At 38.5% G+C, this 15,984-nt stretch overlaps 1 protein-coding gene across 4 annotated transcripts in view; it reads left to right on the top strand.

Annotated features, from left to right (window-relative positions):
- LOC134535964 (prestin-like) overlaps positions 1–15,984 on the top strand; it is an 87,789-nt gene that overhangs the window by 49,400 nt on the left and 22,405 nt on the right. For 3 of the 4 annotated variants that reach the window (XR_010075737.1, XM_063375416.1, XM_063375415.1), the window contains exons 2-4: positions 14,257–14,381; positions 14,877–15,038; positions 15,794–15,904. Coding sequence is in view for 3 of the 4 variants with exons in the window: in XM_063375416.1 (XP_063231486.1) it covers positions 14,257–14,381; positions 14,877–15,038; positions 15,794–15,904 (398 nt within the window). In the remaining variant the exon portion in view is untranslated. Of the gene's footprint in view, positions 1–1,837; positions 1,970–14,256; positions 14,382–14,876; positions 15,039–15,793; positions 15,905–15,984 lie in introns of those variants that run through there. The other variant, XM_063375417.1, reaches the window with a different exon arrangement.

Raw genomic sequence — 15,984 nt, 5'->3', positions numbered from 1 at the left:
ACGTTTACCCTCGCGGTATAGAGAATAGTTAGTTCTTGCGCTCCTGCACAAACCAATTACCTTTCTTGAACGCAGTAAACTTACGAACGGGACCTAACTCTAGCTCTATCAGTTTACATACATGCTATTTTACTAATTCGTCGCTACGCTTTAATAAGATAAATTTATAATTAGGTGCATACAATTTACAGTATCCAAGTAAATAATATTTAATTTATTATTTATTGCATCACACTAATTTCTATCTATGCTAGGCTCAAGATAAAGCCCCTGGGAATAAAAAAAAACAGCAAATATGTTCGCTAATTATACTTTCATAAAATCTGTAACATAAATACGAATGGTTCAAGAAAAAATTATTAGGTGTACTATGCTTATTTTTTTTGTTAAACACATTTATATCGCATTTAAGAACGCATTTGCGGCTAGAACAAGATTTATTCTTAACATGAAAAAATTCACAAACCCCTACGATATGTAAGGAATTTATGAAATGTAATTTTCAAGACCCTAAAAACGCCCGAATATCTCAACCGCGCCATTTCAGCATTATCCTTTCGGGAAACCATTGAAAACCGGAATCAATGGTTAAAAGTTGGACATTGTTTGGTACAAATATAAAACTACAACTATTATTGCGTCCAAACCACCTTAATATAATGCATAATTATGTTATGTAGTCATCTTGCAAGACTTAAATGTTTTCCAAGCATTTGAATAGCTACTTCAGCTATATGTACCTCCACAGTGCACAATGAAACTTAGGCATGCGGGTTAATAATGATACATGGAAGTGAGTTTAAATGCTATCATGAAATGATAACGAAGCATTAACTGAGGAGACAGCTCGAGAGGAATGATTTTATAAATAACTATTCCGTTCACCAAGTATCCGGGGCTACTAATCATCGCTAACAATTCATATAATAACTGACAATTATAACTTACTTTAATTAATTGTGCCACTTTACAACTACAGATAAGATTCTAAACTTTGCTGCTTTCGTTATAAAGAAAATAAGTTTCCAAATACTGCGTTTAGGTTCCTGGCTGGTAGGCAACACGCTAGGGATTCGGCGCTGTGGTCAAATACGGATTCGGCGTTGTGGTCAAGTATGGATTCGGCGTTATGGTCAATTTGTATTTCGGCGTTATCGTCAACATTTAATTCTGCGTTATTGTCAATTACCGATTCGGCGTTATGGCATTCGGCGTTGTGGTATTTCGGCGTTAAGGTACTTTTGAGAAACACACATAAATTCATTTAGTAGTTTTCAGTTTGCTCATTTGGCACTCCCGCAGCAACATTTTTCGGCGTTATGGTCATTCGGCGTTGTGGTCATTCTGCGTTGTGGTACACAGCAGTTTTCGGGTCGTCGGCGTTGTGGTCAATTTGGAATTCGGCGTTATGGTATTCGGCGTTATTGTACGTTCGGCGTTGTGGTAATTCGGCGTTGTGGTAACGACCCCTTCTCAGACTTTGTTGTTCACATTTAGTTAAAGAGAGAAGAGAGTCACGGACGCGCCCGAGGACGCCTTGTAGCGACGCTTTAGTTCGCAGGGGAGCTGACGTAAACGATAAGCTAATCGCAGACACGGCTACGGGCAATCGCCGTTGAGTAGTCGGCCGGTCAGGAGTCGACCTTGCTACTGGTCTCTTCTTATCAAGAGCATTCGCGAGTGGGGCGCCTGGATGAGTGTTTGGATTGTGAAAGGCCGTGAGGAGGGGGGGGGGGATGACTAGGCTCGCCTCGTGGCCGTGGCCGTTGTTCCCGACCTCCCCTCTGCCACCCCCTTCTCCAAGCACTCTCTCCTGACCACGCGGTCGGGCAGTTATCACCATCGCTATCGGCCGGCGCGTCACGCCGTGCGGCCGCCATATCTCTCCGCGGACGGCGTCGCGACGCCCTGAGTCGCGCGGGGACCCGGGGCTGGCGTGTAGTGCGACCGCTCCGATGGCAGCCTTCAAGTGAGTGTCTTCCTGCCCTGTGGGTTGTGACAGAGGTGTTGGATAGGCCTCCACCGGGGACCACGGGTTCACTGGGTGTTTTTGAGGGATCCCAGTGTGATGTGGCAGATCGGGGTAGGCTCCAGCAGTGCTGAGAAAGTCTTAGGGCTCGGGACACAGCCAACTCGTCGCCTGAGAATTGGAGTGTTCTATGTCCATTGAAGTCGGAACTGAGATATAAGCATTTGAAAGTTCAAACAACTATGAATATCATGACAGAGAACAAAATAATATTGGTCTTAAATTAAGAACAAACATTTTATGTGCGTAGACGTGTGTGGATATAGTACAAATGAATACTAATATTAATTTCGTGTCCATAGCATAAAAAACCTAAAAAGTGGACATAGAACACTCCAATACTCAGGCGGCGAACTGTCTGGTCAACTGAGTGTGGTGGAGGGACTGAGGCGGCGACTATGCTGGGTTGGTGGCCCTATCCGCTGGTCATTTCCGAAGCTCTAATACCTTCGCGATCAAGCAAGAGGGAGTGATCCCCAGCAGTTCTGTTTAAATTTATTGCTCTGGAATGTATAAACGAACTGGAAGTTTTCCCACTCTACCCTGATAGGGCGCTCATGTAGGAGAGACCGTGAGAATGCCGGCAGTTGGTCTGAACAATCTGCCCTCAGTTCGCACCGGCCGCGGCCGCATCGTTTCCATCTTGCGGGAAACCAATCCGTGCGTTTAAACCTACCGGGACCCAGTTCAGTGTTCACCGTGCCAACAATTACTTTCTTATTGGCTGAATTAATTATTGATTATTCTTTTTTTTTCAATATGCTGTACGCGATTCGCTTGATTTGCTGATAGTAATCCCCCCCCCCCCCTCGCGGGCGTAGATTTACCATATCATCTCCATAAATCATTTCACTAACTCAGCGTAAAAAAAATACCTTTTATTTTTTAAATATAAATTTTGATCAATTGGATGTACGAAATTTTCTAGCCTCAGATTATAATTGCGAAAAAAATTCGTTCAGTATAATCACGGCGGACAGATAACTTGCAGTTCAATTTAATCCAGCCAGTGGAGAATGATTGAATGAATGAATGAATGAATGATTGAAGGAATGAAAAGTCTGTGGAAAATCGAGGATAAGTCAGGGGAAATTGTAATGGCTCAGGGAAATGCATGGAATCTAATTGAAAGCTTGGAAAAGTCACGGAAATTCCCCAGTGTTTGTATTTTTAAGGTACAATATGCCATCACGCGGACTGAAAACATTTTTTTTTGTATACTTGAAGTCATAGTGAATATATATACATAAATAAATAGTGCATGTAAGAATTATGTTAAAAATAAAAATAAAGGAAGGTAAAAGAAAATTAGGCCAGCTACGGGGATGGTGGAGTTTTGATTTTTATTCTTTTAAAAAATTGCAAAATAAGTAAATTCAAAATTTTGGTTACGGGAAGTCCGGGAAATTGTACTGTCGACATCGGGGCTTCGAGTTCGTTATAAATAGAGAAGGATAACGAAATAAGAATGTATCATCGGCAAAATCATTGGGCGAGGGAAACGTGTCCACTCCGGGAAAGTCCACCTGTATGCGAAATAATCCGACACGTTTTCCCCTTACGTAAAAAAAAAAAAAAAAAAAAGATCCGACTTTGATCCAGCCAGGGATCGAACTAGAATAGCAACTCAAATTAGAGGTGGGTTGGGACAGCAATTTTCGGTATCAGTCCCAACCTGATACTGATACAGTAATGTACCTAGGTACAAGTCTCTGATACTTCTGTATCAGACGGTCCCAGGAGGCAACAAAGCTCCGCGTACGCAGACCGTGCGACCGGAAGGAAAATCTGATACATTATTTATCACGCCCGGTAATTCTCTACCTCTGATACTCTCATGACCGCCTGATACAACCAGTATCAATCAGTTCAACATTCACTGCAGTTCGTCCTGGCCGTGTATCACCATGTTGCGGGCTGTCATGCTTTGTAGTTAGTATCATTATAGTGAAATAAGGAATTGATAAGTGCACGAAAAAGACTTCATTTGTGTGGAATTTTTTCACGGAAAATAATGAGTTTGCTAATTGTAATTTGTGTAAACAAAAACTGAGTTATAAATCATCGACTAATCTGAAGAAACATTTGAAACGTAAACATTGATATAGTATGCTCACTAATGTACCTATCTGTTTTTTATTTTTGATAAAATCGTGCATTTTTAATGTATAAAAACACTAGTTACTAATTGTTTTCGAAAAAATAAAGTCCATGTGTTGATTACATCTGTTATTAGTGTCAACTGAGAATTTATTTGCATTTTCATAGCTGTTAGGTGCACAAATATAAATATTATATCTTGTATTAATGTACTTTTTAATATTAAATTTTCATTAGTTTTATTATTGAACGAGACGGTGCACGCACTGCGCACTGAGCGTACTTTGAAGTAGGAGAATAAACAAAACGACTTGTAACCAGGGCTGCCACTCTGATATTCATGAAAAACCTAGATAACCTACAAAAAAACCCAGACACATGGGTAAAAAACCCAGATGCGTCTAAAATGCTATCGTTGAAAATGTTTGCGTACTAATTCAAAAATATAAACATAACTGGTTTTAATATAAAACAATTAATTACCTTACAAGACTGAAAACGGTTAAATACAACCAATACAAGAAAATTACACTGCAGCAAAATGGCTGTATAAGTAATTCTTGGACCAGTACATATCATAAAAAAACCTACAAATATATACATGACAAAACAAACACCATCACTGCATCCTTTAAACCGGTAATTGTTTTTATAAAACTGCATCATGTACGTTAGTCTTTATTCAGAGTCTGATTCTACAAGATTGGTTTGAAGGTTAATTGTTGCATTGGTTTTGTGTTCTGCAAGCCTCTTTGAAGAATGTGTCTAATTTAATATTCGACTTAGCTTCTTGAAAACTAGTTTTGTGTTTATATGTATTTTTGTGTGTGAAACACATAGACTTGTTTGCATTTATCAAACAGATATTGCAACAGATACAGTAGCTACTACCTTTATTATTGTTTTAGGTATAAAAATAATTAAAATTATAAAAAACCTAGAATTGTTGGAATTCATTATTTAAAAACCCAGAAACCCAAACACCATTGGAAAAACCCAGATCTGGGTGGAAAAACCCATGAGTGGCAGCCCTGCTAGTAACAATATCGCTTTGCGCCTCTCCTTCAAGGCTTCAACGCCTTCCCCTGCGCTTCCTCCCCTACATTCTTTCCCTTCTTTATCCCTTATTCGTCGTTCCTGCTCCCTCCCCTTTAACAAGCTCCGCCCAAGTGACCGTCATCTGCGATCGGGTACTGTATTCATTGGCCGTGGTGTTGTTCCAGCTGAATTCTGAACTGATACTAAAGTCTCTGATACTTTTCAAGTGTACTCGTTTGCCGTTCCTGATACAGGCGCGTATCAGTGCCAAAGTATCAGGTTGATACTTTTCGACCCACCTCTAACTCAAATACCGTGGACTACCCTGTTAGTAAATTTGACTCCGTGGGCGTAGATCCTGGAGGGGTGCAAGGGAGGGGGCAGAGAAGGAACAAAAAAAAGGAGGGGGGGGGGCTGGAATAAAAAAACGTAAACAATAACACCGAATCTTGAGTTCCAAGGGAAAAAAAGTTTTTTAATATTTCTCAAGTTGTCCGCTTATTTGCATGCACGTATGTATGCCAAGAGCGCTCAGTGAGATGATTTGTCACTGAGCTGAACTTAGCTCTATCCTGCGGCTCTATCCGGCCGCCCGGGACTGAGAGCTTGGAACAACAACAGCATAAGTCATTCCACGCAAATACGGCAATTACCATCCAAGTTTTAATTGTTTCCCAAGAGAATGAGCAGTCATAACGTTGAAGCAGTTACAAGATAACATAAATGCATCTGTTTACTATTAATAGAAATTAAATTTACTGTGTAAACCAACGTACAGGTTATCCCAGGGACTCTAAGCGCGACCAAAATGTTGTTTTATGTTGCGTATTTCAAAAATGAAGATGACCCAAAATCCTCCAAGAGATATACAGACCAAAATAATATATAGGGGTGTTCCTACGGGTGTCCTTAATAAATAAAAAATAAATTTGGAAGGACTTACAACGTATCCGTTGCACAAGACCCTCTTAGGGTGTCCAAAGTGTTGTTTTTAAGGTATTTAACAGAAAACTTTATTTTTTTTCGAAACTTTGGCCTAAACGTAACGCCACGGCAGGTTCATAGGACCTTTCCTCTATGATCCTTCTAACAAAAAACTATTAATTTCCAGAGGTAAGCCCCGTACGAGACTCTCCAGGGCCTCCTAGGGCCTCCAAAGTGTGGTTTTTAACGAACTTATCACAAACATTAATTTTTTACATCACTTTTTGCCGCTGGAAGTGATACAAATGGTATATAGGGGTGTTCCTACAGGTGTCCTTAATAAATAAAAAATAAATTTGGAAGGATTTACAACGTATCCGTTGCACAAGACCCTCTTAGGGTGTCCAAAGTGTTGTTTTTAAGGTATTTAACTGAAAACTTTATTTTTTTTCGAAACTTTGGCCTACACGTAACGCCACGGCAGGTACATAGGACTTTTCCTCTATGATCCTTCTAACAAAAACATATTAATTTTCAGAGGTAAGCCCCGTACGAGACTCTCCAGGGCCTCCTAGGGCCTCCAAAGTGTGGTTTTTAACGAAATTATCACAAACATTAATTTTTTACATAACTTTATGCCGCTGGAAGTGACAGACGTGGCATATAGGGATGTTCCTACAGGTGTCCTTAATAAATTTGGAAGGATTTACAACGTATCCGTTGCACAAGACCCTCTAAGGGTGTCCAAAGTGTTGTTTTTAAGGTATTTAACAGAAAACTTTATTTTTTTTCGAAACTTTGGCCTACACGTAACGCCACGGCAGGTACATAGGACCTTTCCTCTATGATCCTTCTAACAAAAACATATTAATTTCCAGAGGTAAGCCCCGTACGAGACTCTCCAGGGCCTCCTAGGGCCTCCAAAGTGTGGTTTTTAACGAACTTATCACAAACATTAATTTTTTACATCACTTTTTGCCGCTGGAAGTGATACAAATGGTATATAGGGGTGTTCCTACAGGTGTCCTTAATAAATTAAAAATAAATTTGGAAGGATTTACAACAAAAAAATATTAATTTCCAGAGGTAAGCTCCGTACAAGATGATCAAGTGTTTTCTTACAAGTGCCTATGTACAATGATTAATGATAGAATATTGGTTTTATTGTTAGTAGTTATATGAAGTACAAGGTAATAGTTAAAGTTATCTTATATCTTTTTTGTGTTTAGTATAGTAACCATTTTTAGCATTGTAATTGAAAACCTTCCCTGAATAACTTTGTTACCAGATAAATTCTGACATAATGGCATTACCAACAGTACTTCTTAATGATTGAATACTATCAACCAACTTATTTACATTAATAAATTGAATAATCTCCAGTTACCAGACGTCAGTCAGAACATTTGTTTTGATTATATTTTACCAATTGGGATAACTGAGTCACTTTTTTATTACTCAATAAATTAGGCCTCGTGTTCACTAAGCAATTGTATAGGTATGTCCAGTGCTGTTTTCTGTTAAATACCTTAAAAACAACACTTTGGACACCCTTAGAGGGTCTTGTGCAACGGATACGTTGTAAATCCTTCCAAATTTATTTATTATTTATTAAGGACACCTGTAGGAACATCCCTATATGCCACGTCTGTCACTTCCAGCGGCATAAAGTTATGTAAAAAATTAATGTTTGTGATAATTTCGTTAAAAACCACACTTTGGAGGCCCTAGGAGGCCCTGGAGAGTCTCGTACGGGGCTTACCTCTGGAAATTAATATGTTTTTGTTAGAAGGATCATAGAGGAAAGGTCCTATGTACCTGCCGTGGCGTTACGTGTAGGCCAAAGTTTCGAAAAAAAATAAAGTTTTCTGTTAAATACCTTAAAAACAACACTTTGGACACCCTAAGAGGGTCTTGTGCAACGGATACGTTGTAAATCCTTCCAAATTTATTTTTTATTTATTAAGGACACCTGTAGGAACATCCTTATATGCCACGTCTGTCACTTCCAGCGGCATAAAGTTATGTAAAAAATTAATGTTTGTGATAATTTCGTTAAAAACCACACTTTGGAGGCCCTAGGAGGCCCTGGAGAGTCTCGTACGGGGCTTACCTCTGGAAATTAATATGTTTTTGTTAGAAGGATCATAGAGGAAAAGTCCTATGTACCTGCCGTGGCGTTACGTGTAGGCCAAAGTTTCGAAAAAAAATAAAGTTTTCTGTTAAATACCTTAAAAACAACACTTTGGACACCCTAAGAGGGTCTTGTGCAACGGATACGTTGTAAGTCCTTCCAAATTTATTTTTTATTTATTAAGGACACCCGTAGGAACACCCCTATATATTATTTTGGTCTGTATATCTCTTGGAGGATTTTGGGTCATCTTCATTTTTGAAATACGCAACATAAAACAACATTTTGGTCGCGCTTAGAGTCCCTGGGATAACCTGTACGTTGGTTTACACAGTAAATTTAATTTCTATTAATAGTAAACAGATGCATTTATGTTATCTTGTAACTGCTTCAACGTTATGACTGCTCATTCTCTTGGGAAACAATTAAAACTTGGATGGTAATTGCCGTATTTGCGTGGAATGACTTATGCTGTTGTTGTTCCAAGCTCTCAGTCCCGGGCGGCCGGATAGAGCCGCAGGATAGAGCTAAGTTCAGCTCAGTGATTTGTCACGCGCAAAACTCTTGGGCCGCAGATTACGCTCCCTCCTTCCCACCCTAAGGTTAGTCATAGAGATTTGCGCCCTTGCTTGTCTGACCCAATTTACTCACTACTCGCTGTGTTTCTTAACTGAGTCACGGTCCAGCCGTCATAAATTATGTTCGCCCGCTTTTTTTCTTGAAATCACTCCATGAAAATTCACAGCTTGTTTCTTAAAACAGGGTAACGGACGATTCCTTCCGCTGTTTTCCAGACGTCAGTATCGTGCTGCTTGGCTCAACTCCATAATGACCTAGCTGCCGACGAGATGTTAAAAGGGCCCGCCTAGTCAGGGGTGGAATGAAGATCGGTGGTGCTTCTAGCGAGCTATGTCCTCTGGAATGGCGCCCTGTCTTCTCTTCCTGCAAAGGGCAGCTATGGGATACAGCGGAGATAAAGGGTGTGATGCACATGTCTTGAGTGCTTTCAAGAATCTTTACCGAAAGTTTCATGACTAATTTTTTTCTTTCTTTCAGAAAACACGCGTTTTAGCCATTTCCACTCTTCTAAAAAGACAGTTTTAAAAATAAATACAGAAACAGAACTACCTCAACCGTATTAAATTATTTTCGTAAACAAACACCGCAGTTTTCAAATCACGTGGTTTTTTTTCTTTTCTTCTGAATGCCTGCCTGCCCAGGTAGGCGGTACCCTTAAGCTCACCAAACACAAAATAAATTTTAAGTAATACGAAATTTATAAGGAATTATCGTACTTAGTTGTGTAACAGTGTTGTCTCCATGACGTGGGTGAAACGAGGTCAAAACGTGTCGGGAGCGTGCTGTCCGAGGATATCGCTGACTGAGACAATGGGCAGTACGGCTTATCTTGAGTGAACGTTACGCAAAGAACATCGTAATTAACTATCACAGCATTACTCAAATGGCAAATATTGATGGCATTAAGCTGTTAGCTTGCAAAAATATCCCGGCGAAGGGTAATTTTGCACGATTGTTTTGCTGTTGGCGTGAAAATTATTTCTAAAGTAAAATTGAGTGGTTTTATTTTTTACTTATGTAGATCTTTCCTCTGTTCGTACAAATTCAACCGTATTTTTTTTCCTGCGGATTTAAATTTGAAATGTATCTGTTTTCGAATAGCCTGGTTGTGTCTTTTGCTGATGCAGCTTTAACCAAAGGATTCTTTAATTTCAAGTTTTTATTCGTGTAGAAACTAGCAATGAAATAACGACAGAATTCTTTGGACTATAAAATATCCTGGTGTATCAACAAAAAATAAATAAATACGTTTCGGCTCTCATGTGTTTGCGTTTACAAATTTTTCACACTTAATAATTCTGTTCAATTTTTCAATTTTGTATTGTGTTCAAGTTAGTTATATGATAGTAGGCTTAACATATAACCATAAAATAATCTAGATAGCAGTTGGCTAGCCAAACAACGGTTTATTGTTACATTAAAAAATATATATATAACGGCAAGAACCCCTCAAATGCCACAAGGATTCACGATAGGATGCGAGCGACTTGTATTTTAACAAAAGACTGCATCGGCGATTCTTTAAGGACGTTTGCAACTGTTCGGAAGATCAGCAAAAATAGCTGATATTCTTTAAGGATCTTTTAGGACAAAGTATTAGGAAAGAACATATTCAATAGCAACCCATAGTTTATTTCCGGTCATTACAGTTTTTAATTAATTTAAAAATTATTTCCTGTATAGCAAAAGGAAAAAAAAGCGGAAATTTATGTGCTAGTTTGCAAAACACGGATGAATTTAAATATACAGTGTTAAACTCGTTTATAAAGGGAAACGATGGAAGCCGTAAAATAAATTGAAATTGCAACGAAAGCTTTTTGTTTGTGATGGATTTGGCTTCGTTATTTCAAAAACGAAGCACTGATAATGTGAAGATTTAGTTGCTGATTTTTTGCGCTGACGTTAAATAAAAGATAACGAAATAAAGAAACCTGCATCTGAACGTAAAGCGTGATCATAATGCGCTCAGGCTTCTTAATGTCGTGAGGGTTCCGGAGACTCGTTTCACCGACTGAGTTAAACCCATAAGCTTCAGTTAATTCTGCGCGTGCTCAGTTGCGACATGCGTGAACGCACGCATTTGTGCTTCCTCCTCAACCCCTTGATCGCTTGTACGAGATGCGTCACTACTGCCACCAACCAGGATGCAGGGGAGAGGACTGTGTATTCTGTAGTCTTCCAGTTGCACGCAGATAGGCTTGTATTCCACACTCCCTACCAGCTATTACGTGTACTTACATTCAAAGTTGAACATAAAGGCTTTATTTAACCTACAGATTTTTTTTTTGTAATGGATGTAATTATTTTAACTCTCAGACATGAATGTAAAACGTTATGGGAGTTAGTGCGTGTACAATGTTAATAATTGAAGTCAAAATGAGAACACCTTTCACAACTGATTGCAAAACTTTTTTTTGTATAGCTTATTATGTTATATCTCTAATTCCTTGCTAAAGTGTTATTAGCATTTTTATAGCAACACTCACATCATGATGCCATTTTTTTTTTACGATTCTTACTAGCGATTTATTTTTAAGCAACCAAGCGATTTCAGTTAGTCTCAAATTAAAATGCACTCTCTAAAAGCTGAACAACTTATTTAGTTACCAAACAATTTTCTTTTGACTGAAAAAAAAAAAAACTGGCGTTTTTGAGAATTGATGATGTTATTTAGTCACTAAAATAATAATTAGGCTTTAACTGGTCCAGTTGGAACAATTTCGACTGATTTGCAATCATATAGATCTTTCGTGGAGCAGTATAGTAGGTACATACGCAAAAAAAAAAAAAGATGAATCGTTCACTATTAACATAACACCTACCCAAGAAAGAATAGTGAAAAAATATAGTCGTCCTTGTAGCGTACTAACTGGTCCTTGAATGCTTGTTAGCACTCTGTATACGGTAGTTCGCGGCTTACGCATGTGGCTAAAGCTAGATTCACAATGACACGTCTCGTCCGTCCGTCAATCACGTGACATGCAGCCAATCAGATGGCCCGGAGAATTCGTCCGTTTTTCAGAGCACCGCCAAGCTTTAACTTTCAACGGACGGACGGATGAAATAACCTTCACGGTGTTACAGAGGTACCTATTGTCGGCAAACTTTACTATATTAAAAGGTTCAAGTTTGTTTATTTGTTTAGCTGCCTCCTTTAAAAGTTTTAAAATTATTTTTGAAAACATTTTTTAAGTTTGATGTTTGATACAAAAAAAATTGCTCAAGGACTAGAAGTGTAAGGAATTACGTATGTAAATCTGGAAGAAGAAAAAAGTATTCATAAATGTGAGATCGAAAAAAAAAATTGAGTCTGGTTAATAAGTGCTTCACTTCAATGTTCGTCGCCTAGACAAGATTTTCACCAATATTCAAGACTTTTTGTAATTAGAAAAATTCAATTTTGAAAACGTATTTGACGGTCGGATGGCGGACGGACGCGGAGGTTACTAAAGAAGTCGACATCGATCTCTGTCGCACAGCTGGGCGAATCGCCAGCCAACTTGGGTGCAAGTAGCTCTGGGATCGAATCTCTTACAATGCCCGTAAAAAAAAAAAAAAAAGATTCATTTAACCGTGTAGGTTATGTTTTCATTTAGTTCTTTTGACTTTTCTTTCCGTTCTTCTCCTCCCCTGCGAATTTTTCTTTGATGATTACGGAGACCTCAAGGCTCTTCGCATATCGAATAGTACAGGTTAAACCATGCGTAAAGACAGGGGCGTAGCCAGGGGGGGGGGGGGTTTAGGGGTTCAAACCCCCCCCCCCCCCCCCCCCCCTTAGCACCAAATCTTTAATTAATTTCTTATTCATCACTCAAACAAATTTCATATTAAAATTAATAAAAATTTTACCATTAATATATTCAAATTTAAGTACCGAAAACTGCTAAAATAGCACTACTTTACACCTTAAAATACAAATTTTCCCGGGGGAGGACCCCCGGACCACCCGCGTTAATACGGAGGGGGGGAAGGGGGGCGCGCATGCTTCTTAACACCCCCCATACACAAATCCTGGCTACGCCACTGCGTAAAGATAACGCTTCAATGGTCACAATCATGGAATTAAAATCATCCTGATATTTTAGGTTATTGCCGCTATTAGCGATGCTATTTATCGTCTTGCATTTTCAATATTTTAAGCAACAAGCACTGAGTATCAATATACTACTCCCATATTTTTTTTACCCTTTCAGAAAAGTGTGTGTCTCAGAAACTTAGTCCAAGACTGAATCGTTATTATATATATACCCACACGTGCAAATGGTATGTACGCATGTGCACATGGCAGCCATACTTATTTCATTGCTACCAAGATAATTCAACATTTTAAAAAATAATTCCAAATATAATATTTTGCTATTATACTCAATACGCTGCTCTGTTAACACACCATTTCACGAATTCACAAATAAGAATGTTTCTAAAATTACTTTTTATTTTATTTTAGACATTGTTTTTTTTTTTTTAAGAAATTTCAACGATTTCTTCACATTTAAAACTACATTTTTGATGTTGGAATTTCTCAAGCGCACAGATATTTTTAGTGGGCATGTTCCGCCTATTCGGTTGCGGTTCTAAACCCCCCCCCCCCCCACCCTTCCCCCTACCGAGAGTGCAGCCACTCCGGCGACACCGTGCAGCAGAAGCCGGTGAAGACAAAAGACAGTGTTCCGCCTCGGTTGGTTCTCCGTCTCTACGCTCTGCGACCTTGAGCAGCAGGTGCGAGGTGACCTTGCGTTTTCTTCTGCAGCAAGGAGAGTAGTTGCGACAGTAAAAAAAAAAAAGGCATTCGCCTTAAAACAGAGATGAGCCCTCTTCATTCTACGATTTCGAATATTCTGATACCGCTTGCAATGAAGCTTCCGTGCTAAATAAATGTTTTATATATATATATATATATAAAGTTGACATGGCACAGGACTTAACTTTGGTTTACTTGTTGAAGTCAACACTTGTGAACTGGTTTGCGATTTTTGTTTTTATTCGTGAGCTTGCTTTTATAGAGAAACGAAAAAAAAAAAAAATACAAGTCTACTTCCAATAGAATTGATTGGAAACCTTACAAAATATGTGATACATGCAGATCATGTTTACAGTTATCACCACAGTAACACGTACAGTCTTTTTATATGTATATATACACACACACACACACACACATATATATACACACACACACACACACACACAATGTTGTACATTAAGTTGGGGGCGAGGGCAAGCAAATATTTTTGCTCCCGTGCCCTTAGTTTCTCTCGATGGCCCTCTAATTTGCAGTGGTTTGCCACTGCCTTCCGCAGTATGGTGGTGAAGGGATAGCACGACACCCAAAGCTTGAACCCGGTGTTAGTTTTCAAAACTCTTTCTGCACACCAAATACATTATCTCTGTGATATTTTTTGAGCAGAACGTGAGGTAGTGCATTAATAATGTAGTTAATATTTATTTGCAGGATTGGAGATGAGGAAGAAGTTGACTCCCTTAACAATGGGCACCTCCACCCAGACTATCTTCTCCAGCCTTGCAAGAAGACAGAGTTTGATCAGCTGTACCAGTACACGAGACCACGGAAACCAGGTGGGCGCATGCAGTCGGTCTGTGTATTCCAGATAGATTCAGAGTAGATTCATGCCAGCTTTCTATATGCTTTATATTTAGGACATGGTTCTACTTAACTGTGTGCTGGCAGGTATTTTTATTTTATTACATACTTCCTTTTACACAACCCATTCATTTTGTCAGTGGTCCATTCTCATCTTTATCACCCCTCATTGTCTCGCATAACCCTGATGTCTATGAGACATTATGAAGTAATTCATTTTTTAATTCTTTGTATTTTTTTATTCTTTAATTTTTGCTTTCAGTTTTTAATTCCTCTTTTTTTATTATTTCTTTCATTCATTCTTTTAATCATGCGTTATATTGTACATTCTCCTCAATTTTTTTTTCATTCTTACTTTTTCATTTTTTTCTTCCACACTTTTAACTCTTGTTTATCCTTGCATTCATGTTTAAAGTGTGGTTTTCTTTGTGACAGAGTTTGCCATGTATTACATATTCCTCTTTTCTCAGCACTTCGCAAGAGGTTGGTCAAGACGAACCGCTGCCAGCCCCGAAAATTTGTGGTGTCACTGTTCCCCATCCTGAGCTGGCTGCCTGAGTACACTTGGAAGAAAAACCTCATACGGGACATCATTTCGGGCTTCACCGTCGCGATCATGCACATACCCCAAGGTGACTTGCGTTAGTCTCCGTGATGCAATCTTTGCCATGCTAATGCACATTCTACACTCTGCTTTTAGTATAGAAAAAAAAAAAAGAGAAATCATATTGTTACTTTAGTTTCCAGTAAACTTTGTGGTGGTATTTTTTTTAGCTTTTAGAGAAAAATTCAGTGGGAAGTTACAAATTAACTATGCAATAAATATTTTGTCATCTTACTCAGTAATATTGATCATTTAATTGTGTGTTTAGCAGTATTCAGAGGGCCCTAAATATTGATCCATATTAGCTGCAGGGAGGCATCACTAATTCTGGAGTGTGTCAAGAGTAACTTTTTGCAACCTACAACAGAATTAACTACATTACATATTTTAGTTTTATTTAGATTTCTCGTGGTCTTAAAATGCTTCTCATCCACTAAATATGTTTTTTTAAAGGTTATATTCAATAATTATTCTATAGATAACTAGTTAGCTAGATTCCTTTAACAAAATATAAATTAGAAAAAAGTATTACTGTCATGACAAACAGAATTGTTTTAAGTAATGTTGCTGATGGAAGAAGTAGGTTGATAAGAATTACATTGATATAGTGCAGTACAAATATTAATTAAGTCATTAGTTTTTCTTTTTAATTAATGAAGAGCATTATGTATATTCTCTGTTGCCAGAGTGTTACAATTAGTGCACCTATCACAATGCTAGGGCATGACATGTTGAAAACCTATTCACATTGTGGAATTGCTTTCTTGACTTTATTTGTTGCAGGCATGGCATATGCAATGCTGGGTGGTGTGCCTCCCGTAGTCGGGATATACATGGCGTTCTTCCCAGTCTTGATATATTTCCTCATGGGAACATCAAGGCATGTGTCAATGGGTGAGTATAACAGATGCTTTAACAAGAGTTTGTGAGTATTAGTAACAAGTTTTCTCTTAGTGCAGAGCCTTACTCATATT

The sequence above is a fragment of the Bacillus rossius genome, chromosome 10 (genome assembly GCF_032445375.1).
Source record: "Bacillus rossius redtenbacheri isolate Brsri chromosome 10, Brsri_v3, whole genome shotgun sequence".
Taxonomy (NCBI): domain Eukaryota; kingdom Metazoa; phylum Arthropoda; class Insecta; order Phasmatodea; family Bacillidae; genus Bacillus; species Bacillus rossius.
This window is presented reverse-complemented; position numbering and strand designations above follow the sequence as displayed.